Source organism: Panthera onca, chromosome B4 (assembly GCF_046562875.1).
Source record: "Panthera onca isolate mPanOnc1 chromosome B4, mPanOnc1 haplotype 2, whole genome shotgun sequence".
NCBI classification, from domain to species: domain Eukaryota; kingdom Metazoa; phylum Chordata; class Mammalia; order Carnivora; family Felidae; genus Panthera; species Panthera onca.
Genome location: NC_138345.1, coordinates 55,206,232 through 55,233,748, shown reverse-complemented (window position 1 = coordinate 55,233,748; position 27,517 = coordinate 55,206,232). Strand labels below are relative to the sequence as shown.

Sequence of the window (27,517 nt, the reverse complement as noted above, 5' to 3'; positions counted from 1 at the left end):
CTGAAATTCAGCGGGTTAGAATGGAGCACAGCATACTCCCAAACTCGTGTTATACATGCCTGTAAGAGACTTATATACTTCTCTATTGTAGGAAAATTCCATGCCACGTAAAATTCATTCCTACATGAAAATTCTACACTTTCTTTTTAAAATGTTTAGTTTGGGGGGGTGCCTGGATGGCTCAGTCGATTGAGCTTAGGGCTTCAGCACAGGTAGAGATCTCGTGGTTTGTGAGTTTGAGCCCCACACAGGGCTCGCTACTGTCAGCCCAAAGCCCATTTCAGATCCTCTGTTCCCTTCCCCCCCATCATGCCTCCCCTGCTCGTGTGTGCTCTCTCTCTCTGAAAAATAGATAAACATTAAAAAATAAAAATAAAAATGTTTAGTTTGGAGTGTCTGGGTGGCTCAGCCAGGTAAGCATCTGACTTTGGCTCAGGTCGTGATCTCACGGTTCGTGAGTTCGAGCCCTTCATCAGGCTCTCAGTTCTCAGTGCAGAGCCTGCTTCAGATCCTTTGCCTCCCTCTTTCTTTCTCTATCAAAAATAAATAAACATTTAAAAAATAATAATAAAATAAAACAAAGTATTAAAACACTTGAGTAACAGTGATTTTCCAAGATGCTTGCCTCACTTTTCCACTTTGCTTTATTTGTAAGGACATAATTTGTGTGTTTTTTGCTTTTCTGGAGGAGAACATAAGTTGATATGTTGTATCCTTTATAAATAATTTCAGTTTAGGTTTCTGGTATTTGATGTATCTTGCAATATCTATGTCTAAAAATATTATTGGCTAAGAGAAAAATGTGTAAAACCAATCCCTTCCTGTGTTGGAAAATAACTCTGTATCTTTTCTCTCATGTACCTCAGAAAGGAATGTAAGCTTGGCTAGTCCACTACAGTTACATTTGATCAAATAAATTGTTACTGATATTGATCATAGAGCATGCATACATGCATATCATCATGCATATCATCATGCATCAAATCCTAGTACTGCCATAGAATACATATTGTTCAACTTCAAGCACGTTATTTAGTGTCTTCGTAGCTCAACATCCTCACTTATCAAATGAGCACAATAGCTTATACTTATGGTAATTGAGATAATTAAATGAGATAGTATATGAAGAGTGCCCAGCACATTGCCTAAATATTTTAGGTACTCTACCCATTTCTATTTTACTAATTTACGCACATTTTATTAATCCCCACTTTGTGCTTCAGAGAGATATCTTCTGTGGGTCCACATGCATTCGTTAATACTTCAGGTACATTGCTAGGTATTAGGAATTGCAAAGATGAAAGGTAGAATGAAATCTGCAGGGAACCCACAGTCCAACTGGAGAGACCAAGAAGGGAAACTAAGTACAATATGGTGTGTTATGCTATTACAGAGCTCTACACAGAATGCCATGGGCCCATATGTAAGGCTCACTAAAGCTCATCGAGAGAGAAGGCAGACAGTCTGGTCAGTGAAGATTTAAAAGAGTTAGTGGTTCCTTAGTAAGATCTTAAAGAATAGGTAGGACTCGATCAGTTGAAGAAAAAGGGAAAACATGTTCAATCTGAGAGAACACATATTCACGGTGAAGGGGTGAGTAAGTAGGTGAGGAATCTTGGTACATTCAGAGGACTAAATTTAGTTGAGTGTAATTGGTGAAACTTTCTAATATGCAAAGTGGCAGGGGATTAAGCTGGAGAGTGAGATCCTGATCAGCCTGTAAATGATCTAAGGACACTGAGGGCAAAGGGGTGCCATTTGTTATTTTAAGGAGAGAAATGGATTTTTAATATATAACTCTGGCAGCATGGTGGGAATTACTTGACCCTTGGTCAGGATTCCTGCATTTTCCATAATTGCTTTGCCTCAGTGATTTCTGAAAGGACCTCATATGAATAAGAAATGCTTTTTGTATTGCCCATTTATTCATTTACCAGACATTTCTTGAGAAATTACTATGTTGTATTTTTGGCATTGGGCTAGATTCTGAAGATGAAAATCTTTGCTCTTAAGGAGTTCACGGTGTGTTGGGAGAGATAGACGATAACAAAAAATTATAAAACAGCACTGCCAGGGACCCTCAGCCTAGAATGATGGGGCCAGGGGCGGGGAAAGGAAGGAGAGGTTCAGAGAAGTGTTCATCTTGGGATCCTCTGATATTCATTGTAATTGGAGTTCCGAAGTGAGGTGTTACAGAGAGGAAAGAAGGTTCTCTCCATGCCTCAGTTACACTCAGAGACCACTGCTTTCTGATGTTTAGCAAGAATGGGGCTCATTAATTCCATGAAAGCTTCAGTAAGATTTGTGTGTCTACTAGAAAAGTGAAATGGAGAATTGAATCAACTGACTTGACTTAAATGTCTGAATCATTGGTTTATTCCTTCTTTGATTTATTTAGCATTCATTGAGCAATATATGCCAGGAACAGCTAGACATAGTTACAAAGGCAAATGAGCCTGGTCTCTGGACTTCCTTAGTGTGCAAAGACACAATGTCTGATTGTTTAAAAGGTATTCTTAAAAAAAAGGCTTATTTATTTATTTATTTATTTATTTTGAGAGAGAGCACAAGCACGTGTGTGTGTGTGTGTGTGTGTGTGTGTGCGCGCGTGTATGTGTGTGTGTATGTAGAGGAGGGGCAGAGAGAGAGAGAGGAAGAGAGAGAATCTCAAGCAGGCTCCAGGCTGTCAGCTCGGAGCTTGACTCAAGGCTGGATCTCACAAACCTATGAGATCATGACCTGAGCCCAAACCAAGAGTCAGATGCTCAACCAACTGAGCCACCCAGGTGCCCCTAAAAGGTATTTTTTGAATGGCAAAGCTGAGCTCCCTAAAATCCACTCTTCAAAATATAAGAACAGAATGACAACTAAACTCTATTAAGGTAAAGAAGATATTTTACTACTACTTCTAAGGTAGATCTTAGAAGTTCCTATCACAAGAAAAAAAATCCTAACTATGTATGGTGACGATGTTAACTAGACATTGTGATGATCAGATGGCTATATATATAAGTATCGAATCATTATGTTGTATACCTGAAACTAATATAAACGTTTTATGTCAATGATACCTCAATTTAAAAAGTACAGAAGAAAAGGCTGACATTTAAGATTTATAAGCTACCATTTCATAAGGCATTTCTAAGGCATCTTTCTATAAGTTCTATGTGGTCAGTATTTGCTGACAAAGACTTAAAGAAAGTACACAAACTAAAGCTCTTCTTTTCTCGTTCTTCCTTTGTTTCTTCCTTTTTCTTTTTTTCTTTCTGAGGCGTCTGAAATTATTTTTTTTAATAGCAGTAAAGTATACATAACATAAAATTTACCAGTTAAACCATTTTATGTGTATAGTTCTATCGTATTAAGTATGTTCACATTGCCGTGCATCCATCACCACAGTCCATTCCAGAATTTCTTCAGCTCCTTACATTTGAATCTCTACTCATCAAAAAATAACTCCCTGTTTGCCTCTCCTCCCAAGCCCTGGAAACCACAACTGAGTTTCAGTCTCTATGAATTTGACTATTCTAGGTCCCTTATATAGGTGGAATCATACAGTATTTGTGAGGGCTTTTTTGTGCCTGGCTTATTTTACTTAGCATAATGTCTTCAAGGTTCATCCCTGTTATCATAACTCTAATACATTGAGTCAGGAATTCCAGAACCCTGGTGCAGGTGCTATTGAAAACAGTATGATGGTGCCTCAAAATATTAAATATAGAATCACCATACAATGCATCAATTCCACCTTTGGGTATATGCCCCCCAAAATTCAAAGCAGCAAGAACTTGAATACATATTTGCACACCCATGTTCACAACAGCGTTATTCACAGTAGCCATAAATTGGAAACAACCCAAATATCCATCAATGGATGAATAAATAAATAAAATGTGGTATATACAGACAATGGAGTATTATTCAGCCAAAATTCTTCTTCAACAATTATCCTTCTTAGTTCTCTGTAAATGCATTTTGGAAGGTAATAGTTAGACCAGCACAATGGATTTTATTTACCTTTATGTTTCCAATGAAAAGAAGCAGTTGTTTTTGGCATTCAATGCCACCGGGCTTAAAGATGATAGGCAACAGACTGAGATAAATTTACTTTTCTTCATTTTATTAGTCTGACACACACACACACACACACACACACACACACACACACACACATACCCCACAAGCTTTGCAGACCTATTTGGAGGCACTTGACTACAAGCTTAAATGAAAAAAATATTAATTTTTGTTTCAAATCTTTATTTCTTAGTTTCCTACCAAAGGCAATATTTCCCCTGTGGCTGATGCTGCATGTGCCAAGCCAGTGTATCTACTTTTAGCAACCTAGCATGCTAAAAGGAACATTTCTTTTCCTCTGCAGCTTCACAGAATTTTCTTTAGCATATTATTTTATTTATAGGTGGATGCTTCCAAATCATGTTATTGTTTTATTTGGTTCTTTCTTTTTGCTCCTGATTCTGTAACAGTGGTTTTAAAAAATGCCTCCTAGGCAGGCCAAGGATCCTCGTGCCGTACCCAAGAAGACCATCATAAAGAATGTTTGCAAACCACTCTTCTAGAGCCATAATGTGCTTATGAAGCACTTTAGAACTTTGTGAAAATGAGTATTTTGATTCAGTAGGTTTTGGGTGGGGCCAGAGAATCTCTGGTAAGCTCTAGGTGATGCTGATGCTTCTGGTCCTCTGCCAATACTGAGCAACAACTGTCTAGAGGCCCCTCTTATTGCCAGGTTCAAAAAATATGTGTAATGAAGCAAGATGGCAGAATGGTCATGGACCTCAGATCTGTGTGTTATATGCTAAATGCTTTTAAGCAGGCTACTTAACTTCTCTATAACTTATTTCCCCTCATTTGTATAATTAGAATAATGGGTCCTTACCTCATTGGCATTATTATTTTTAACCTCTCTGTTTCAAGTTCCTCCTCAACTCTCCTGGCTTTGACAAGAAACAGAATTGCAAAAAAAAAGGTGCGAAAAAGTTAACTGAATTCAAAGGGGTGACAAATTGTTTCTAATTTCTCTGATACTTTTCTAGTTTTAGCACTGAAAGTCCCCAGTCCTGGGAGCCCATCATTCTTGGGCATTTTAGTTAGGATGTTTGTTCCTCTGAGCTAAATTCCCAGTTGGTGTTGAGAAATGACTCTCAGAGGTGGCTTGCTCAACATGATAATTGGTAAAGGAGATGCTTGTTTATTTTGGTAGAACTTCATCATTGGCACTTTTATTTTTAACCCCTTTTTTTTGTTTGTGTGTTTGTTTGGTTTTTGCAGTGTTCAAAAGCTGAATGAGTTTCTCTTGAGTGATGAGATTGGTGAGGATAGCTGGCGAACTGGTGAAGGTTCTCTCCCTTTTGAGTCCTGTAAGAAACACACTGCAGTGGTAGGTGCTTTTTCTTCTTACTGAAGCTGTGAATACGTAACAGTCCCAATATTGGATGATTTTCAGTGAGTGCAGTTAGAAGAAATTGTAAGCTTTACTTTTAACCTTTATGATGAAAAATTGCCACCTGCTTCTACAACAAACTTCAAAAGTCTAAAATTTATAAACATATGTATAAGGCTTGATATTAGAAATCATCTAAGAATTATCCCAAGAGGGAAAGAACATGTTCAATGAAAAAAAAAAAATTAAAAGGTTGTCTACCCCAGGGCACCTTAACCTCAGGGTTGAGCATCTGGCTCTTGATTTCAGCTCAGGTCATGATCTCACAGTTCGTGGGATCGAGCCCACATTGGGCTCTGCACTAACAGTGTGGACGCTGCTTGGGATTCTCTCTCCCTCTTTCTCTTTCCCCTCCCCTGCTTGCAGGTGCACATGCTCTCTCTCTCTTTCTCTCTCTCTCTCTCAAAAATAAATAAACATTAAGAAAAGGCTGTCTACCTGAAACTTTATATAAAAACAATACAAAATGAGCTTAACAACTCCCATATCATATTCTTCCAATACCTTTGAGCTACACTTTTTAGTTTACAAAGTGCTTTTTGATGTATTATATCTTTGACTCACTTAATATAACATTATATTACCTATTTTTATTTTTCAACTGAATATATTGAGTGTGTGTATTGTGTGGCTTGAATATGGCCATATTAGTAAGCAGCAGAGCAAGGATTAAAACCTGAGTCTTGTAACCCTTAAACCAGTTTATTTATCCACTACACAAATATTTACTCAATATCTACACAGCCTGGAAACATGGTCAATATTATTTTGTTCTGTATTTGTTACATGTAATGTGACATGTACCATGTATTTGCCTGTGTTTATAGATTTCAGGAATATAGATATGAACAAGGGATGTAGCTATGAACAAGGCAGACAACCTCATCCTTGTCATAGTTTGCTTTCTGAAGGCAAGAGTCAGATGATACATTTAAAAAATGAGATTTCACTTTGAAGAAAATTAAATAACGGATGAGAGAGTGACTGGTATACTGGAAGTAGAGTGGTCATTTCCCAGAAAGCCCCCTCTGAAGAGCTGGCATTTGGGCTGAGACCTTCTCAACAAAGATCTGGGGGAAAAAAGCATTTCAGGAAGAGAACTAGTAGTTGCAAAGACCCTAAGGTGAGAATGAATTCGGTGTGCTCAAGGAACAGAGGGACACTATTGTTGAAGCCTGGTGAAGAATGCAGAGACAAGACAACGTAAGAACAAGGATTGAGGGTCTGGACTGTACTGACATGCAATAGGAAACCATTGGAGGGTTTAAAGTAGGCACTAATATAATTTTGGTTATATTTTTAAAAGATCACTTTGGCTACTAGGCTACTAGGTTGACAGTAATCAGTGGGAACAAGAGTAGAACAGCTAGACCAGTGATCAGTGAGGAGATTGTTATAATCACATAGGCAACAAGAAATGATGGTTAGAGTTAGTTTTTGTGGCACTTGCCACAAATTGGAGTCTCACAGTGGACATTGTGAGAAAGTGATCAAATTCAGTGTACCTTTTTTTGGGTTGAGCTGATAAAGACTTGCTGATCGACTGGATAAGGAGGCTGAGAAGTGAGCAGGTCGAAATTGAGGTAGAATCGAAAGGCATATTTGCACATGGTAATTTTGAGATACTGATTGACATCTAAAAAGACAAGTCAGCTTTGGAGATGTAAACTTTAGAATCATTAGCCATTAATTAATATTTAAATCAATGAGACTTGATCAAACCACTTTCTTGAAAGGTATGTCGGAATAATTCTGAAGAAATTCTTTGTAATTATATGTATATATTTCATAACAATAAAATATAGAAAGATGTTATATTCTAGAGAGAGTCATGTTATAATTAATATTAGTTATTCATGTTACTATGAGACAAAATATGAATATATTTACTACTTGTATAAGCAAACAAAATTGCACATGCCATCTCTTGACTGGAATTAACTGAGGCTTGGAAAGTCCTCTTACCAGGAAGTCAAGCTATATTAAATTTTTCTTTAAATCATGTTTAAAACTACTAAAAATAGTTGAGATGAGCACTCAACTATATTTAGACTTGCTGTTTTCTTCTGCTTTTCTGGAGTTATTCTTTACTCCATTAAGTTATTTTATTGAGCGAGTGTGATTTTGTCTGAGAAGGAACTACCACCCATGCCTGTATACACTAGAGTAACAGTGCTTCAAAATGCTTGTTTGCTATTGTGTGGCCATGGACACAAAAACAAGAACACATTATAGAGTGGAGGAAAAAGTGTAGGAAAAAGGTTTCCTTTGAGGCAGCAGGAAAGTCAAGTATTTGATTAGAACCGGCGTTGTCATCCTTTGAGATGGTAGGAGATAACCACAGAACTTATTAGATCATCTCTCAGAGATGTGAGGATGAGCAGAGTCGATGACCCCAGGAATGGGGATGTGGTAGGTCATGTTTGTGGAGTTAGGGAAATCTGAAGAACCTTTTTGCATGAGATGAGGGATAGAAGAAAAATTGAACTGAGTAAAGGTTGCTGGAAGGAAAAAAGAATCCCCTTCAAGTGCATTCAATATCTTCAGGGTTATTGAAACCAGACTGGACTTCTGATGTCTTTCAGGGTCATTCATCACTGCTGATGGGCCAAACCACAAACGACAAACTTTTTTAAATGGAGTGAAAAAAGCTGTGTGTTTGAAAATAACACTAATGGAAACTTCTTCTTGAGAGCTTAAGATGCTATGTATTCTGTAAAAGCTTAGAGTTAAGTGGTTTTGGCTGTAGAATCTCCATGGAGAATTAGTGACATTCTAGAGCCAAAGTCTCTTCAAATTACATCTGTGGAACTCCGACTCAAATCTCTGTCAACACATCTCCTCCTCCCACCCTCTCCTTGGTTTTGTGAAGAACATGACGTCATTCCTTTTGGACCTCTGGGGCAATACTACTATAGAATTAAAGACTCTAGAAGACAGTGGATTTATGGAAAGGCATAGACCTGTCTCGTGAGGAAGATACACTTAGCTTAAAGGATAGTGACTTTATGTATCTCATGTGACATACTTCCAGGGTCATCTGTGAGATTGTGAAAAGAAAAACAAAACTAAAATAAAATTTCAGGAATAATCCCTATTTTTTTAAGTTAAATGCATTCAGTATTTTCTGTGGGACAGAATCACTGCTCGCTCTGCTCAGTACCTTTTTAATCTGTGTATTTATTTGCATGTAGCCTAGCAATGTACTACTTGATAATTTGATGTTCTGTTGATATAACAATTGATGGAAATTGGAAGAGCAGTATCTTGTTTGGATTAAATTACTGATTATTTAAGGACATTTTTAATTCCCATAGTAGAATTCAGTGGATTTTTCAAAAAACTAAACCTGCAATTCCAGGCCAAAAAAAAAAAAAAAAAGTTTCACAGTTCTAGAATACTTTGCTCTTATAGGTAATTTAACAGTTTAAAAAATTTTTTAACATTTATTTATTTTTGAGAGAAAGAGACAGAGTATGAGGGGGAGAGGGACTGAGAGAGAGGGAGACACAGAATTGGAAGTACGCTCCAGGATCTGAGCTGTCAGCACAGAGCCCAATGCAGGGCTCAAACTCACGAACCATGAGATCATGACCTGAGCTGAAGTCGGACACTCAAGTGACTGAGCCACCCAGGCACCCCAGTAATTTTAACAGTTTTAAAGTGTATTATTATTTAGCCTTCATAAAATCTATAAGGTAGTTAAGTAAGACGGATAATTTTTTTTGAAATACTTGTTCACTAGATCAAACTTTGAGCTTATAAATTTTTCTAAATTAGAAGTTTACAGAACTGAATTTTCTACCTTCTCTTTAGCCATGTGTCTCAATATACACAGAATTGAAGTCAAGTTAAGAGAATAACAAACTTCTATGACCTAATTCAAGTTCATTTTAAGTATGTGAAGACTGTCCAACCTCGGCTGGCATCCTCTGTATAATGAAATGCTTTAGTCCTTTGACAAAGAACAATGCTATAACATTTGGGAAAGACTGGATCATTTTGTTATGCTTACATCAGCATTATATAATGTTTATATACTTATGAAACAATATCCATGCATGTTTGGACCAAAAAAAATCCTAGATTGTTATGCTTTTTCTCACTCCGTAGTGGATCCCTGGGTGATCTGAGTTACATGAGTGTAGGAGATTCAAAATCCTCTTGATTCAGAGGGTGACCAAAAACGTACTGTTGGAGCATGTACAAGCCAAATGGTCTTACACGTAGATTCTAGTTTAACCTGAGTTAGTCTGTTTGGCTTTGACATGCATGCAGTTTTTTTACTGCCCAGGCATATTTACCCGGAGAGCTGGAGAAAGAGTATCCAAAACCTAGTTTGGGGTTCCACACTTTAAATTCCATCTGTTGCAAGTATCACATTTTTGTATTTTTAATTTTTCTTAAAAGGCTTGTGAATTAGGTTTAAAATTATAGCTTAACACTTTTTGTTATTATTTGCTTTTTTATTTGGAGAAGCTATTGAAATAATTAAAATATCATGCTCACTTTCTTTATTTCTTTTTCTTGGAATTCAAGTGGAGAAGTAGCAATATGCCTTAATGTTTAGTAAAACCTCTTTTTTTTGCATAAAACTTCAATTTGTGTTTTTTCCCACTTGGAATGAAGCAGCCGAAAACTATAAACAGGAAGCAGCCTGGGAGATATCACCTGGACAGCTATGAGCAATCAACAAGGCGCCTACGTCCTGTAGAGACAGAGGACATTGCAATAAAGGTTATTTTATTTCCTGGATTCTTGCACGAATAGAAACATTTATGGTACTATTTTATGGTGAAGTTCTGTATAAGTGTCCTAAATTGTGCCCTTAAAGTCTCTTTACAGTGATCACTAATCCTCATAACATTTTCAAAGTGTTCTGATGAGTTCACTTCTCAGTTCTTCGTCACCTCAAAACCACATTTCTTGCTCCAGCAGTATGTTTTAATAACTGGAGGGTGAGCCTTTCTTCTGAATCTGTGTTAGAAGCTAGCATCCAACGTTATTTCCTTTCATACTCTTATGTTCCTCTACCTAATAAATTGATTTATAGAGAACACCAATATTATAAATCCAATTTTTAAGGAAATAGATAGTAATTTCCTTCAACTAGGAGAGGCTTAGACCAGTGTTGCATGCATTCACCCAGTTTCCCAGTAAGTGTCTTTTATCTAATTTCAAACAGCCTTTTGTACTCTCCCAAGCAAGTGTGCTTAGGTAGAACAGGCCACCAGGGAATCAGCGGCTGAGGATTGATAGTGGGGATAAGGTCCAAGGAGGGCTCAGTGCGGTTCAGGAACAGATGCCTGAGCAGTCAAGGGCTTTGGGACATTAGTGCAGCCAGAGTTCTGGAAATTAGCCCTTTTAGAAAACTAGCTGCGTTGACTGCGGGGCTATCCAACTCCCTGTGCTGCCCAGGCCAGTCAGAGAGTGGGGGAGCCTCACTGGGGAGTATAACAGAGCCAAAGGCTACATTTAAATATCTCTCTCTGTATTGCCTGACACAATGCTTGTCCCACAATAGGCACTTAGCAATTGGAGCAAATGTGTTACTGGATGGAATAAGCTAATGCTACCTAGCCCAACCTCTGCCTTCGATTTGATGTGTGCCTTTTGGGCAAATTACTTTGCCTCCCTGAGCTATGGTTTTACCATCTTGAAGTAGAGATGCCATTTTAGTATGGTTGTTTCGAGGTTAAAATATGTCACATGGGAATCTTAAAGAGCTTTAGTGATTCTTAACCCTGGCTATACATTAGAATCTCTTAGAAAGCTGTGTGTGTGTGTGTGTGTGTGTGTGTGTGTGTGTGTGTATACATATATATATACATATATATATATATATATATCTCCCAGGCACTATTTAAAAAAATAGTTCTAGTAGTTCCCTAGACAATTAGAATGTGTGATGGGGTGTGAAGTACTAGGCCATGACAAAGTATGGAATGAGAGACTAGGAAGGGTCCTCTGTGCTTCTACTTCCAGTTATGCCCAGATAGCAACTAATGCATGCATGACTAAAGGAACAGGGTCAGTTTTTTTCTATTAACATTTTCTGTTCAATATAGTAAGAATCTAAAAATACATCTTTTCCATGTGCCTTGCTAAATTTGTTTTTATTTCGAATGTAAAAAAAAAATAGAGCCTATTATTTTTTTCTAAAGTTGACCTTTCACGCACAAAAAAACCCAAAAAAAAACCCCAAAAACAAACAAACAAAAAAAACAACTCTGCCAAAAAACCACAAAAATACCCAGAAAAACTGCTTAGCAATGGATACTACAGTTTCAGGCCCACCAGCAAGCCTTTCAGTTTTTATTCCTGTTGGAAATTCTCAAGTTGGTAATAACTCATTTGCTTTGAATCATTTTTTATTACATAAAAATAAAGCATGCCTTCAGAAAAGTACATAAAATATATGTGTGTGTGTGTGTGTGTGTGTGTATACATGTATATATATGTATATATATACACCATTAAGTAAAAAAGAGAACACCTATGGAACCTACACCAGGAAAAGAACATCGCCATTTTCCTCAGAAGGGCCTCCCAACACACACATTTGTTGTTCTCTCTCACATCTCCAAGAAACAGTCACCATGCTGACTTCTATAGTCATCATTTCCTTGATTACTCTTGCTATGCACACTTCCTTAAAAACACACTGTAGTTGTTTTAAGTTTAACTATGTGTGTGTATTTGTGTGTGTTTTGTTTCTTTTGCTCATGATGTATGTATAATTCATCCAGATTGTCCTGTGAAGTCGTACTTCATTCATTCTCATTACTGTGTAGTATTTCAGTGTTTTCCTTTATGGCTTATGCTTTGTTTTTTGTCTCATTCAAGACAAGTTTTCCTTCCAGAGGTCATAGAGATGATTTATAGTAGCTCCTAAAATCTTTGAAGCTACACCTTTCACTTTTAGTTCTTTAATCAACCTAGGATACATTTTTGTGTTTGGTAAAAAGTAGGGATGTGATGTGTAGGGAAATCAGTAACAAGTAGTTTGGGTTGTAAATTTAGCAGTAGTAAATTCAGTGGTGGTAATTTTACTACATTTAGTAGTAAGAAAGGTCTGATTTAATTTGTATATGATACCTGGCTGCCCTCATCCCACATATTGGTCACTGTCCCCACCAACAGTCAGTGTAGTCTTATACACACATCAGGGATCTTATATGTCTGGATTGATTGCTGACCTTTATTTATTTTTCTTTCATTTGTTTCTTTGTCCCAAATTCCACTGCTATGATCACTACAACTTTCTAATAAACATTGGCATCTTTTAGGATGTGTTCTTACATGTTACTCTTTCTCTTCTAAAATAGCTTCTCTTATCCCTTTTGTGGGAAAACGTCTTACATGTTTCAGGGCTTACAGCTCTGAATTTGTCCTTTTATTTATACTTTGACTTGGTATTTCCTTACTCCTTGCTTTAATGAGCTTTTTTATACACTACATTTTATTCAGCATTTTTACTTATTTTTACTTATTTTCAGCAGGAGGAAATGAACAATGGTCTGTGTAAGACCCTGCCTTTAAATTCTTAAAAATTGTTTTAATTGAGATAAAATTCACATAACATAAAATTAACTACTTTAAAGTGAACAATTCAGTGGCATTTAGAGCATTCACAATCTTGTGTAACCACCACCTCTCTTCCATTGCAAAACATTTTCATCACCCCAAATGAAAACCCCATACATGTTAAGCAGTTACTCCCCATTTACCCTGCTCTCTTGCCACTATCAATGGCCAATCTGCTTTCTGTCTCTATGAATTTGTCTGTTCTGGGTATTTTATATAGATGGGTCATGTAATAGGTAACTCATATCTATCTCGTTCCTTCCTTTTTTTTCCCTTCCTTTACTTTTAATACATTTTCCCCTTGTCCCTGATCCTCACTCCTATTCTGTACCGTTCCCCTGCCATTATGGTACCAGTTGTAATGTGCTCAATGTTTATGCCTAAATATACTCATATCCTTGTAAAATATGTGATAAGCATCCATGTGCTTTTGGTGTCCTGAAATGTTTTTATGATGGTTTGCTACTTCTCACAGCACTACTGTGTTCTATAGTATGAATCACTGCATTTTCCTTATCCCCTAGTGATGGACACTGGATTTGCCTCCATCTTCCTTCTATCACAAACCATGCTAAGAAGATCATTTTTGTACTTAACCTTTTATGAACCTTTGCAAAGATTTATTTATTTTTTTAATTTATTTTTAGAGAGAGAAAGAAAGCATGAACCTGTGAGCAGGGGAAGGGCAAAGAGAGGGAGGGAGAGAGCCAAGCAGGCTTTTGTTGTCAGCGCAGAGCCCAATGCGGGGCTCAGTCCCACAAACTGTGAGATCACGACCTGAGCCCAAATCAAGAGTTGCACGCTTAACCAACTGAGCCACCCAGGCTCCCCTGAACCTTTGCAAAGATTTATATGTTAGCTGATTTTCCAAGGTCAAACAACTAGTTAGGGGAACCAGGATTTTAACCCTGGTGGACACATGAGACTATTTTGTAAAAGGCAGGAGGGAGTGGAAGTGCAGATTGCAGCAGGAGAGATTAATGTTGACCCTCCTCCTCTATCCCTCTTGAAGGAAGCTTGTTCTCTTTTACGTCTGTGTAGCACCAAATCAAGAGGCAACACTGCATTCTTCTAGCTCTTCTCTGCTGCTTTCAGACCATATATTTTCTTCTCCTGCATCCTTGTGAAGCTTTGGCATTGTCTACCTTTATCACATCTATTATCAAAGGACCTCATCAGCACCTCCACACCATTGCTGAAGATTTGGGTGCCCGTTTCCTTGTTCATCTCTCTAGCTTATTTGGTGCCATGCATGGATGTGGTTTAAACTTCCAAGGGCCCAGCTATCTAGTATCCTAGCCCAGAAATTTCTTGCTCTGCTTTCACTCCATTTCCACAACCTTGCCTATGGTCACACCTGGCCACCACCTGAAACTGCTGCTCCTCCAAAATCATAAACTCCTTTATGTCAGTCAGTCACTGACACCACAACCCTACCTCCAACTCTCTCGGGCTTCACCTTTGCTGACACTGCTTTTTTAACCTTATTGAGACCTCCAGCAACTTGAGCCCCTTCCTTTTGTCTCAGTCCTTCAGCGCTTTCTGTAAGCAATCCAACTTTGTGCCTTTGATGCTCCTAGAACAGGCTGCTGAACTCTATGGAGGAAATGACACAATGTACCAGTTGGCAGAGCCACACACATTTATGACCTCCCCATTCCACTGCCCCTCAGTAGTTCCTGGTGATCCTTTACATGCCGCCCATCAGCACTAGAGACTCCTCAGTCTCCAGTAGCTCTGTCTTCTCACCTCCATCTGTGTCTGTCGTGTTGTATTTGCTTCTGTCCATGGTTTATTTACTCAACTGGTTGCAAGCTCCAAGCAAGCGGGGAGGATGCATTATACCTTTTTTGTAGTCTACATAAATACTAACACAGCACCTCACACAGAATGGGTGCTCAGCAAAATTTGTAAAGCAATCAGTAATTCAACCCTTCCATGCCACCCTCCTTCCAGGGCTAATATCTTGCACATCTACGTGATAGACAGTACTAAATGTCACACATCTTATGAGCTAAAGAAAACCTACATGGAAAATTACAATTTACTCTTTTCAAGCAACTTCAATCCAGGGGTTTTGTTGTACCTCTCATTTCCCATTTTTGTAACTATTAAACCTATCAAGTCCAGGAGCTCCTGGGTGGCTCAGTCAGTTAAGTGTCTGACTTCGGCTCAGGTCATGATCTCGAGGTTTTTGAGTTCGAGCCCTGCATCGGACTCCACACTGATGGTGGAGTGCGCACACTCTCTCCAAATAAATAAATAAACTTTATATAAAAACTAAAAACAAAAAACTATCAAGTCCACTTCACACTTCTTAATACAAATAGATTGCTTTGGGTGACTATAGGTCTAATGATCTTTGCTGCTTGTTGAGGTTTATCCCACTAAGATATATTACCTCATTTCTGTGCTTTATTCCTCTCTTCCTTTTACTCATTCCTTGAACTTCATTAAATGGCACTAAATCCACACACTTCAAAACCTTATTACAAAACCTTCCTCCTTGGCTAACAGAGACATTTTGTTGGAATAATTTGACATGATTTCCACTCTATACTTTGCATCATTAGGATTCTGGAAATTGCCTAGCAGTGAGAAAATAATCAATGCTGGTGTTACATTGGAAAATATTTGGGGTGATTACTTTTTAGTAAATGATCTAGTAATCCCAGATTTTCAGAGAAAATTGTAATTTTTAGCCTTTTCATAGTATCACTAATTCTTCAAAGACCCTCCTTTCATTTCCATTCTTTTTTTTTTCATATATACCTCTCAATAGTTACAATTCTAGCTAACTCTAAATTAGAATTTCACCACTGTGTGTTCTACCTTATATTGAAAGTCTTCCAGTGTCTTAAAGACAAAATGTATTTTAATGGAATTATTCTCTAAAACAAAATACATAATTTTATATTTTAACTTATGTATTCTTCTTTTCTAGGTCACAAATGGCTACTTTTCATGGGGCAGTGGTTTAGCTACATTATCCAATATAGATATTCGAATTCCAACAGGTGAGAGACATTTGTTATTATTTTTTATTTTTAATTATGACAAGTATGGATTTCCAAGGTAATTGATCTTAGCAAAAAAAAGATTGTTTAAACATTATTAACGTTATTTATAGTTGTTTATTTGCATCATGTAGCTCATAAGCCACTGTATCATCATGGAAGTGATTGGAAATAAGACTTGCCTTTCACTACAAAATGTGTAGACATTTGGACAAGTTATTTACTGTCCAAATAAGCTGATAACAGCTTGTTGCTGATTTGTCCATTTAAATAATGGGGTAGTTGATTTTTCATGTTGTTTGAAAAAGGATTTAAATAAAGACTATATAAGAAAATTATTTTCTATCCCTGAGACAACTAAAGTGTTCAAGTTATTTTAGGCTCAAATACCCAATAATTTTTGGTTAAGATGCCTAGATACCCGAATAGAAAAAATGTTTTGATCTGGCCTGATGGTCAATAGATTGAGATTTTTCTATTTTACATGCGTATCAAAGTAAGAAATTGGAGAAGTCGGCTTAATACCAGCCCAATCCCTTTCATCTCAATTAATCAAGTTGAGTCAAAACTGCCTTCTTCTCCTGAATGAATTGAATAAAAAAGTTAAAACTAATTGAGATTATTTAGGCAATTATTTCGTTGCTCTATTCACTAATGTCAGCTATTCTCATAGTTGGAAACAGTAAATCAAGACCTATATCTTTTAATTTTTCTCTCCTTTGTCAAAAAAACCCTCATGTATCAGAAAGAGGAGCTATTTAGAATAACTTATTGCTGGAGACCAAGTGTGGGCTATTGATTTTGAAGCCTCAGCCTTTTCTAAATGTATTTTGGTTTTATTTTACTAGAATTCCATGTCCTCTTGCTGTTATCCTTTATCTAATTTCTCTAGGTCAGTTGACCATGATTGTGGGCCAGGTGGGCTGTGGGAAGTCTTCTCTTCTCCTTGCTATCCTTGGTGAGATGCAGACACTGGAAGGCAAAGTTCACTGGAGCAAGTATGTGTATTTTTAATTGGTTTCTATTGCTCTATCATCCATCCGATGATCTTACAAAGGGAAGAAATGAGAGCAATAGATTCCTACATTAGGAATATGAGGATCCCCTCAGAAATAAGTGCAGCTTTCTAAAAAATTAAATTAGTAGAAACCTTAAATGTCATAAATTAAAAATTAGAAAACAGTTTCTTACAGAGGGTTATCATGGTATAAACTAGTATGATTGGGATTTTGTAAAGATAGATTTTCAAAGTTAAAAGGAATAACATTCAAAGAAATAATTTAAAAACATCCTATATTAAAAGAAGTTATGGAAAACTTACATTATTCATAAAGCTTAAATGCAAAAGAGCTGTAATGGTTCACTGTTCAGTGAAGAACTACCAAATAATCTTTTAAAAAATCTTCATAAGGGGCTGAGAAATCAGCTGTTTCTTTTCACACCCAACTTAAAGTAGGCGCTGGAAATATCTAGTAAGAGGTACATGGATAGGTCAAAGTGGTGTGTTATGCCACTGTAAAGACATGAAAAAGGAGGTATCTAGCATGGTGCTTCTCCTGAATATTCGAATGGTGGTCTTTGAAAAACATTGTGGTAATGAAGTGACTCAGAACCATAATATCATATAATTGTGCAATAAAGTGTTAAACCAATTTACTCAGTTCAGCTTACCTAGTAGATTCCCCATAAGCAGTTTATGAAGAAATTGGCTATAGCTTATCTAAGAAATTGGATTATAGACCAGTGTTTCTCAACAAAGTATGATTTTTCTCCCAGGGGAGATATCTTTGGTTGTCACACTGGGGGAACAGGTTTTCCTGATGTGGTTGGTATAGGCCAGGGATGCTGCTAAACATCCTACAATGCACAGGACCCCCTCCCCACTGCCCCGGCAACAAAGAATCATCTGACCCCAAATGTCAGTTGTGTCAAGGTTGGGAAACCTTGCTCTAGATCTATAGACGTTTGTTAATATTTTGCCCCTACCACTGTGAACTCTATTGTTGCTTACTCTGCTGTTCACATACACAGGTATGTCTCAAGAATGAGTAAAGACTATTTAAGAGCATTTTTAGAATAGAGTCTATGTTAAACTCCAGGCAAGAGATGGAAATGCTTGGATGTGAAATTTGAACGGGAAACATCCTATTTTAAGTATCATGAGTGAAAGGAGGAGGTTGGGAAATGTTGAGTGTACATTTTATTCCTACTGGGCCAATCTAAAATACGGTAGACATGAAACTGCTTAGTGAATATCCAGAAGAGAGCTTGGTAAATAATTGCCACCTGCAGTTTACTTCATGACAAGTTCTTGTTGATCACTAAGATCAGGCACCAGGCAATTTGCCCTGCCACTATCTCCTTCCATCTTGGATGACTAGAGGTTTTGAGAAACAGATTTTACTGGATTAAATTCTATTTTGTGACATGTACAGCCATCATCAAGTTACTTGGGTTTTATTTTCACCTTTGTTTGTCATTAAAACAGAGAGAAAGAATGGGAATCAGTGACAGCTTGAGAAGCTCAAGAAGCTTGAGATTTATTTTCAGACCTCTAGGATGTTCTTCTAATATAGTCTTCCCTTGTGTTATTTAGGATTCCACTTAGGCCAGATCAACTTCCAATATTATCATTAATAATCTTCATCATTTTGCTAACTGATAAATAAATGATATGAGAATTAGGGAAGTATTTTACATAATCTAGTATTTTTTATTTTGCATTCCTACCTCATTTCACAAAGGTAGGGAATTATTTTATTTAAAGTTACATAGTGTAATAAAGCTTGAAAAATAAAGATAAAGATATCAAGAAAAATTAATATTTAAATAATAATCTGAGAAGTAAATAGGTAGAAATGCATGCTCTGGAGTCCTGTGTATTGATAAAATATGGACCACAGATTCCACTCTGAGCTTCATTGAAGCTAAGCAAAGAGGAAACTAGAGATAAAAACATACACTTACTCAACAGAGGTTAAGAAGTCTCTCTCATGAAAAGAAAGAAAGAAAGAAAGAAAGAAAGAAAGAAAGAAAGAAAAGAAAGAAAGAAATCTCATGGATCCCAACAATAAAGCTAATAAAAAATTATGTCTTAGAGGTGGAGCCAAAGGGATGAAGGTGTGTAAAAGGATTTTAGATAATTCTAAGTATTTATAAAATCCTCATAACTTAAAAATCATCTTTTTATGAACATTGCCTTCATTCACTATACTCCCATCTCTTAATGGCAGAAGGACTAAGATTTTCTTCAAAAAATGTTTGTGTTGGCTTAGGCACACATGGCTTAAAAAACTAAGCCTCTAAAAGATTGGATAAGCTAACACAAATTCTATTTTCCTTTAATTACAAGAATTACTTTTTTTTCTCCTATGGAATCCTTAATATCTGATAAAACATATTTTCCTATTGGTAATATTCAGAAGATACTGATCTTCTTTTAAAGAGTTATTTATAATTACTCTTGATTCCATAAAAGGCTGTTGTGCCTCATCCAATAAAGAAAGGCAGAGAAATGTTATTAGAGCAAAGTTAATTTAGAAGTTACCAATATTGATTGGTTGATGAAGTACAAAACCTAAGAAGTGCTTTACTTCAACACACTGAATTGTTTGATGTTTTTTGGAAGCTCAAAAAAAAAAACCCCAATAAACTAAATGTTAGCATAAGGTGTCAAGTGCCTTGCTGCCATTATTTCACCACTGCATGTATCTCTGGCTGCATGAATTTTATTTTTAAATGTGCCCTCATAGACTGGAATGAGCAAAGTCCAATAAATACTCGGTCCTCTTGTGGTGATAAATATTTACTTTAGGCAGGAAAGAAGGTATTGCTGCTCACCCAAGGCACACCTACATGAGTAGAACCAAGTGTACAAAGACCTCTAAAGACATTTCTTTGGAAATTGCTACCTTTGACCTAGTCAGCCATGTTGTAGCCTCAGAAGAGAAAAGTCAGAGAAAGGAGGAAGGGACTAAAAAATTCTCCAGAATTGTTAGAATGCCAGGGTTTTTATTTCTGCATCTGGGTGTGCTCTATATTTGTTGAAAATCAAATGCTCTACCTGAATGAATTTGTCTTGATAAACAATACAACAATGAAGTTGTCTTGATAAACAATAATTCCTACTGACATCTTAGGAGCTAGAACTAAAATGCTCTACCTGACAAGTGGTTCCAGTGACAGAGTCTACACTGTGTAATAATTTTGATAATCATGTGAGACACAGCCATCATTTATTTTTGTTTTCCTTTTCTTTTCTTTCCCTCTTGCCCAGGCTGTCAACAGTCCTCCTGTCAGGCCTCATATGTGCTGATGTTCTATCTTCTAACATCTTGGCGTAATCAGCTTTATAATAGTGGTTCAGTTATTCTAAGACAGGTGAATTGAGGAGTTACTCCTTTTCATGTGACTTTACGTGGCATAAAGGAATAATAACACACTGAATCAGCTTTCCTGTATTAGATGCAGTGTAGTGTGTTTGGGCCCACATCTAGCTCCCATTCTTCTAAATATTATTTCTGATGTAAGCTTGCAAAAGTCACTCTTTCCCATTCCACAAGGTATCAGCCATAATACCTGAAAGCTGCTAGCTACTAAGTTTAATTTTTATTCTTGAAGGAAAATACACAAAAGTCCTGCATACAGAATGGAAATCTATTTTCCACAAGGGGATTTTCCATCTGGCCTCTTTGTTTTCTCTTGCTGCTTTCAGTGCTATTCACTACCACAGTGAATGGTGGAGGATGGGTCTGGACATGGACCCAGTGATTTTCATGTAATCGTTAAGATCTGATGTTTAAACTCAGAAATAAGTGTATTTATTTTGTAAGAGAAAAAGAAATCCTTTGAATTAGATTAAACATATTGCTGTTGTGTGAGAAGATTATAGAGGTGGTCTCTAGAAGTTAAGGACTCTAATATTACTCATTAAAAATGAAAGAATAGGGCTTCTTTTTATTTGTTCATGGAGGATGACTACCTACAAATGGACCAATATCTACCATATCTTCCTTACTCTGAGACTAGCATATCTCAGTATATACTAGTATATCTTTGACATGCAAATCACTGTGGTAGTTGTTGGGGAGGAAATAATTGAACACACTGTTCTCATGAAGCTTACTGCTTAGCAGGGAAGGCCACAAGGAAGTAAGAAAATAATTTCATAAGTAATTATTTGGTCAAATTTTTAAAAGTGCTAGGAAGAAGGACAGAGTTTTATAAGAGCAAATAATAGGTAACTTCACTGAGCTGAGTCTATGGGGTCAACAAGCCTTTTTTAGGGAGATGCATGAATGAATGATACTTGAACTTATATTTTAAGGATAAACCAAAATTAATGAGTCAAAAAGTAAAGAGCTGTAATACAAATGGAGATAGAAGGTGAAGAAGAATATTCTGATTCTCCTTCAGTCTTTCTGTGGTCTACTGTAGGACCCTCTTCCTTTACTTGGCCTTTAACTTATATCTTTGACTTCAGTTTCTCCCTAAGTATTAACAACACACCAGTGTACATTTCTGGCCAACATCTTTCTTCTGAAGATCTAATAGCTCCTTCAAAAAGTCTTTATATATAAACTGCATGTTGAACACATCTAAACTGAGCTCATATCCCTCATTATCTCCAATACCTACTTCTGTATCTTGGCAGGAATGTGTCCCCACCCACTGAAATCTGTTTGTGGATGCCCAAGTCAAAGCTCAAAGATCCAACCTGAATTCTTCTCTCTCTCCATTGCCCACACAGTCCAACCAGTCACTTTTCTTATGTCTGTCCTTAACACTTCTATGCCTATATTAATTGTCCTAGTTCAGGAGAATTGCATATGTGAACTATTCACTGTAATAATTCCCTCACCTTTCTTCATACTGTTATGAGATGTACCTTTCTGATATGAAAATCTAATTACTTACCTCTTGCTTATAATTTTTGCAATTGACTGGCCAAGAAATATTCCAAAGACCTTTGCATACTATATCAGGACCTCTCATGATCTGGTCCCTGTCTAATCCCCCCACCCTTAGCACTGTGTTCCAGTAACCCTGAACTGCAAGTTGTTTCTCAAATGCACACACTCCTGTGTAACTCCTTTCCTTAGATAGTTAGTCTCACTTTTTTTCTAGTGTCAAATCAGATATTATCTCTTTGACAGAGCCTTGTCTCATTCTCCTAGGTAGATTGAAATGTACCGTCTCTTCTGATCCCTCTGAACTGTGTTTAAGTAACTAGTGTGTTATTGGTCTCCTTAGTAGACTGATACACCCTATATCCAAAGCATGTTCTTTTTCTCTTTATCTGCTTTACATCTAGTCCAGGCCCTGGCTCTTTTCTACTTTTATTAGTGGAAAAACAGCACTCTCCCATCTCTGTCTCTGTCTCTATCGTGTTTCTGTCTATCTTTCTAATTTCAACCCCCACCCCCAGGTACCACCCTGGCCCCTTCCTTTTGTAGATGAGAAAAATCTTCACAAGTTCTTTCCCCTTCCTCTTATTCTCCTCTTGTCTCAGTCCACTGCACTCTGGTTTCTACCTCTGCCACTCCACTGAGACTATTCTTATTAAGTCCATCAGTGGCATCCTAATTTTTAAATTCATTGTGTACTTTTTGATCATTGTGTTAATTGACCTCCTGGTCCCTTGACATTGTTGCCCATAAGTTTTGCTTCAAAATGCCTCCTTGCTTAATTTTGACTCACAGGTGAGTTTACCTCAAAGCATTTGCCTGCTCCTCTTGGTCCTTTCTTCAGGTTTCTCTTCCTTAGTCATTCATTAAATAGTGATATCTTTCAGGTTCCAACTTTGTCCCCTTTTTTTCTGCCTCTATGTATACTCTCCGGACAAGCAGATAACTTCTGATGAATTTAGTTTTCTCTATTTGGTCCCGTTCTTTCTTCTATTATGAAACAAGCTACAGAGTAATCCATTAATTTCTACACCTGCTTCTTTTCATCTGTTTTCTGTCTTCCTCAAATTAACTAAAACCGTTGAGGTCATTCATTAACTTTTTACCATTTAAAAAAAATCCAAATTACTTGGGGCACCTGGATGGCTCAGTCAGTTGAGCGTCCATCTCTTGGTTTTGGCTCAGATCATGATCTCATGGTTTGTAGGTTCAAGCCCTATGTCAGGCTCTGCACTGGCAGTACGGAGCCTGCTTGGGATTCCCTGCTCTCCCTCTCTCCCTGCCCCTCCCCTGCTTGCTCTCTATCTCCTTCTCTCTAAAAGTAAATAAATAAACATTTAAAAACTACAAATTTCTTTTTTTAATATAATTTATTGTCAAATTGGTTTCCATACAACACCCAGTGCTCATCCCAACAAGTGCCCTCCTCCAAGCCCATCACCCACTTTCCCCTCACCCCATCCCGCATCAACCCTCAGTTTGTTCTCAGTCCTTAAGAGTCTCTTATGCTTTGCTTCCCTCCCTCTCTGTAACTGTTTTTGCCCCTTCCCTTCCCCCATGGTCTTCTCTTAAGTTTCTCAAGATCCACATATGAGTGAAAACATAGTGTATCTGTCTTTCTCTGCCTGACTTATTTCACTTAGCCTAATACCCTCCAATTCCATCCACATTGCTGCAAATGGCCAGATTTCATTCTTTCTCATTGCCAAGTAGTATTCCATTGTATATATAATCCACGTCTTCATTATCCATTTGTCAGTTGATGGACATTTAGGCTCTTTCCATAATTTGGCTATTGTTAAAAGTGCTGCTATAAACATTGGGGTACATGTGCCCCTATGCATCAGCACTCCTGTATCCCTTGGGTAAATTCCTAGCAGTACCACTGCTAGGTCATAGGGTAGTTCTAGTTTTAATTTTTTAAGGAAACTCCACACTGTTTTTCAGAGCGGCTACACCAGTTTGCATTCCCACCAACAGTGCAGGAGGATTCCCATTTCTCCACATCCTCGCCAGCATCTATAGTCTCCTGATTTGTTCATTTTAGCCATTCTGACCAGTGTGAGGTGGTATCTCAGTGTGGTTTTGAAAATCCAAATTTCCTGATACTAAAGCATAATATAAGCAAATATCACTTGGGAAAATGTAGATTTCATTATTTTTGGTATGTGAGCAACTTGGGTCAGAGAATAATCATTATTGAGAGGAGATTTTTAGTCTGAAATTGTTTTTTCCTACCTTAGTTAACCTTACCAGGATGTCATTAGCAGTGTGCAAGCGTGAAAATCTTATCATCAGTAGCTCTAAGCTAAGTATTACTAGACAACATACTTAGGTATATTTTCTCCATAAAAGCATATGGTGCTTTCCAGAGCCAAATGAGATCTACTTTTAGAGTTCCACTGGACTTTAATTTTGTGTGTAGTTTTTGAATTCAGGTCTTGAATTCAACTACATTATTCAAATTTAGAACAATAAAATGAATAGGTGTTTTTCCCCCATAATAGAGATATAACTAAATGTTATTAGGAAAACACCTCTTTGTACATAAATCATATCAAACAATAACCATACCCAAATGTTGTGGTTTGACCTATTGTACATGTCTGTCTTTCTTAGGATTCCTTAAGGACCAAGCTGTGTCTAAACCTTTCAAGTTTAGAGCCCCAAAAGTAGTTCTTTTTTTCATGCCATAGGATGGCTAATTAGGAATCTAAACAGATTAGATTTCAATTTTAAAAGTAGGGAGACTTTGGAGATACCAAATCCTTATACAGACTAGGAAACTATTGTAGGAAGATTACCTAAATTTATACAGCTAGATAGAACAGAGGTGGTGTAGAACCCAGGTCACTGTATGAACCCAGATGTTGTAATGAAACAGAACAGTGCTATCTATCTTTTGGAAGCTTACTAAGCAATTATTTCCTCACTGATGAAGACATAAAAGAAAATTATTATTTGTCTTGTTTGTCTTTGAAATTAATATCAAAAACCATTTGGGAAACATAGCTATTAATATTTCCAATGTTTATTTTATTTTTATCTGATATATGCACACAATCATTCTTATATTTATATTTCATAATTAATGAACATTGTTTGCCATACTTGCAGTGTAAATGAATCTGAACCTTCTTTTGAAGCAACCAGAAGGTATTATTTCTATTTTAATCTGCATTTAATAAGAATAACTTTCCTCCTCAGACTTTACCTAATACTCAGACTCTTACTCCTAGTCATTTTATTCATTCTGATGATGTACCAATTTATTTATTAAAGTGTACCAACATATTTCCAATAGCAGTGGTTCCCAACATTTACAGACTGCTAAAAAAAATTAATTTGCCGAACAAAATGTCCCATTGTGTCAACAGTTTTCCTCTCCATGAGTCATAAATGTCTCAACTTTGGCCGAAACTCAAACTGTTCTTAGTAAATTGTATTTGGGATTTCATAAAATAAAAGTACAAGAATATGTATATTGTTTATGAGTTAAACAGTGATGGGATCTGTCCATAAGCTAGAGATGGAAAGACCAGGGGGAGAAGAAGAAGACATGTCAGAAGTTGGGAACCACTGTTCTACTGCACATACAATTATCTCAGAGACTACTAGCATACTCTATATCATCATATCTTTTAAATTCCTAAGACATGTTTCAGGATTATCATTGAATATTTCTAATTACTCTTTTTTCTTAACCTTACTATCTTTTAACCGTGATTCCTTAATTAGTACTTACAGAATGAACTAACTGTGGAAGTGTGACTTTTAAACTGACCCCTTTCCTACCCCAATTCCATCATCTTCTTTATCTTCAACTCACATGTATTTTCCTGGTGATTGCAAATTAAAGTCTGATGTATAGACATCTGGTAGAATGTGTAAACCAAAAAAAAAAAAAAAAAATGGGGAGGAGGAAGAAGCTATAATTTTTAGGAAATAAGCTATTTCAATATGTTTTGAAATATGTAGCTTTTAAATGTGTAGTTATTTCAACATTGAAATGGATTCCTCAATGTATTATTGCTTTGAAATAATTATATATTATCTACTACCTTAAAACATTGTTAACATGAATAAGCCACAGACACAGTACCAATTAATGTCTTTTTCTAAGGTCTGCATATAAAATTCAGAGTTATGTAAGGTGCTTTTAATATAAAGTAAAATATCAGTGGCTATTGGAGAGAGTGTATTGCTATTGACTTTTTAATTATTTTAAAAATTGTAGTTATTTTACAAAATAAATTTTCAACCTATAGTTTATACCTCTAAACACTTCTTTAGCATAGCAAAATCAAATTTTGCACATTGAGGAACATTTTGATTAAATTCTAATCTTTCTAATTTAGGTGAAATACTTAACCATAAATAGTAAGTTTGGTGGTTATTAAAATATTCTTTCTTAGAAGCTTTCCATTTCTGTATTTAAGATATTTCATCAACTTTTGTTCTTCTTAGTTTTACTAAAATACACATACAGCACAACATCCTTTTATACCTTCGGTGTTTTGTTTATGTTTTCCATTTTCCAGTAGGAACAGGTATTCTGTGGCTTACGCAGCTCAAAAACCTTGGCTATTAAATGCTACAGTAGAAGAAAATATTACTTTTGGAAGTCCTTTCAACAAACAGAGGTAATTTTGAATGTAAAATTTAGAACTAAAATGAGCAACTATTTCTAATGCTTATGTTTGGTCCATGGTTTCTGGAACCTGCAGAGCCATGCCTTCCTTTTTTTCCTGCATGCCCTGCTTCCATCTTCATCACCAGGTCTTTTGAGTCAACTTTTTAAATAGAAGTCTGACTGGATGTTTCAGCCCATCCTGTATACTTATTGTACACCAAAACTAAGCTGCTGAAATGGAATCATGGAGGGTGGAGTGTGGAGGGGTGGAGGGGCTGGTGGTTGTGAGGGTGCTGAGGTTATTGATAAATAGAAGGAAAAATCCAAGGAAGAAAGAAAGTTACCTGTGGAAAGAAAAGGAAGAATGTGGGATCTGAGAGGTTCTAGTTACAAACAGCAGCCAGAATACACCATCTCTCAACCGTCTTTAAATACCACCAGAGTGTACAAAGGCATGACCCTTAAGCCAGCCTCAGAAGGCTAGGTCTTAAAACCCTAAGCCAAACCTTGAAAGTTAAGGAGAATTAGTTCAAGGGGGAGGCACAGGGAAGGGAGGGAAGAGGAAATCAGATAGTGTGGGAGGAAGAACTTAAGTTACATGGGATCATTTGGGACCCTGGGAACAAACCAGACAGAAAAGGATTTATGTATATTCACGGTGGCAAAATGGATTTAAACGAAAGCTGAGATGAGGTAGCGGATGCCTTAAAAGCCAATTTGATATAATTCTATGCATTCTGGGGAGGCACAGCAAGTTTTAGAAAGGGGAATAATGAAGTAACTGTGATGATTAATCTAAAAGTGTAATGATAGATACATAGGGATGAATCTGCGCTAGGAGCAAGGAGACATTTAGACATTTGTTGGAATAATTATCCAGGCATGCAGTGTTCATTGCCTGCCCTTGGGGGTG

General features: G+C 36.8%; 1 protein-coding gene across 7 annotated transcripts in view; it reads left to right on the top strand.

The window, feature by feature from the left end:
- Window positions 1–27,517, top strand: part of ABCC9 (ATP binding cassette subfamily C member 9) — a 129,112-nt gene that overhangs the window by 43,585 nt on the left and 58,010 nt on the right. For 5 of the 7 annotated variants that reach the window (XM_060658159.3, XM_060658158.3, XM_060658156.3 and 2 more), the window contains 6 exons: window positions 5,290–5,398; window positions 10,091–10,198; window positions 15,993–16,065; window positions 16,958–17,063; window positions 25,089–25,127; window positions 26,513–26,614. In XM_060658159.3, coding sequence (XP_060514142.1) covers window positions 5,290–5,398; window positions 10,091–10,198; window positions 15,993–16,065; window positions 16,958–17,063; window positions 25,089–25,127; window positions 26,513–26,614 — 537 coding nt within the window. The remainder of the gene's footprint in view (window positions 1–5,289; window positions 5,399–10,090; window positions 10,199–15,992; window positions 16,066–16,957; window positions 17,064–25,088; window positions 25,128–26,512; window positions 26,615–27,517) is intronic. The other 2 variants (XM_078450033.2, XM_060658164.3) reach the window with 1 other exon arrangement.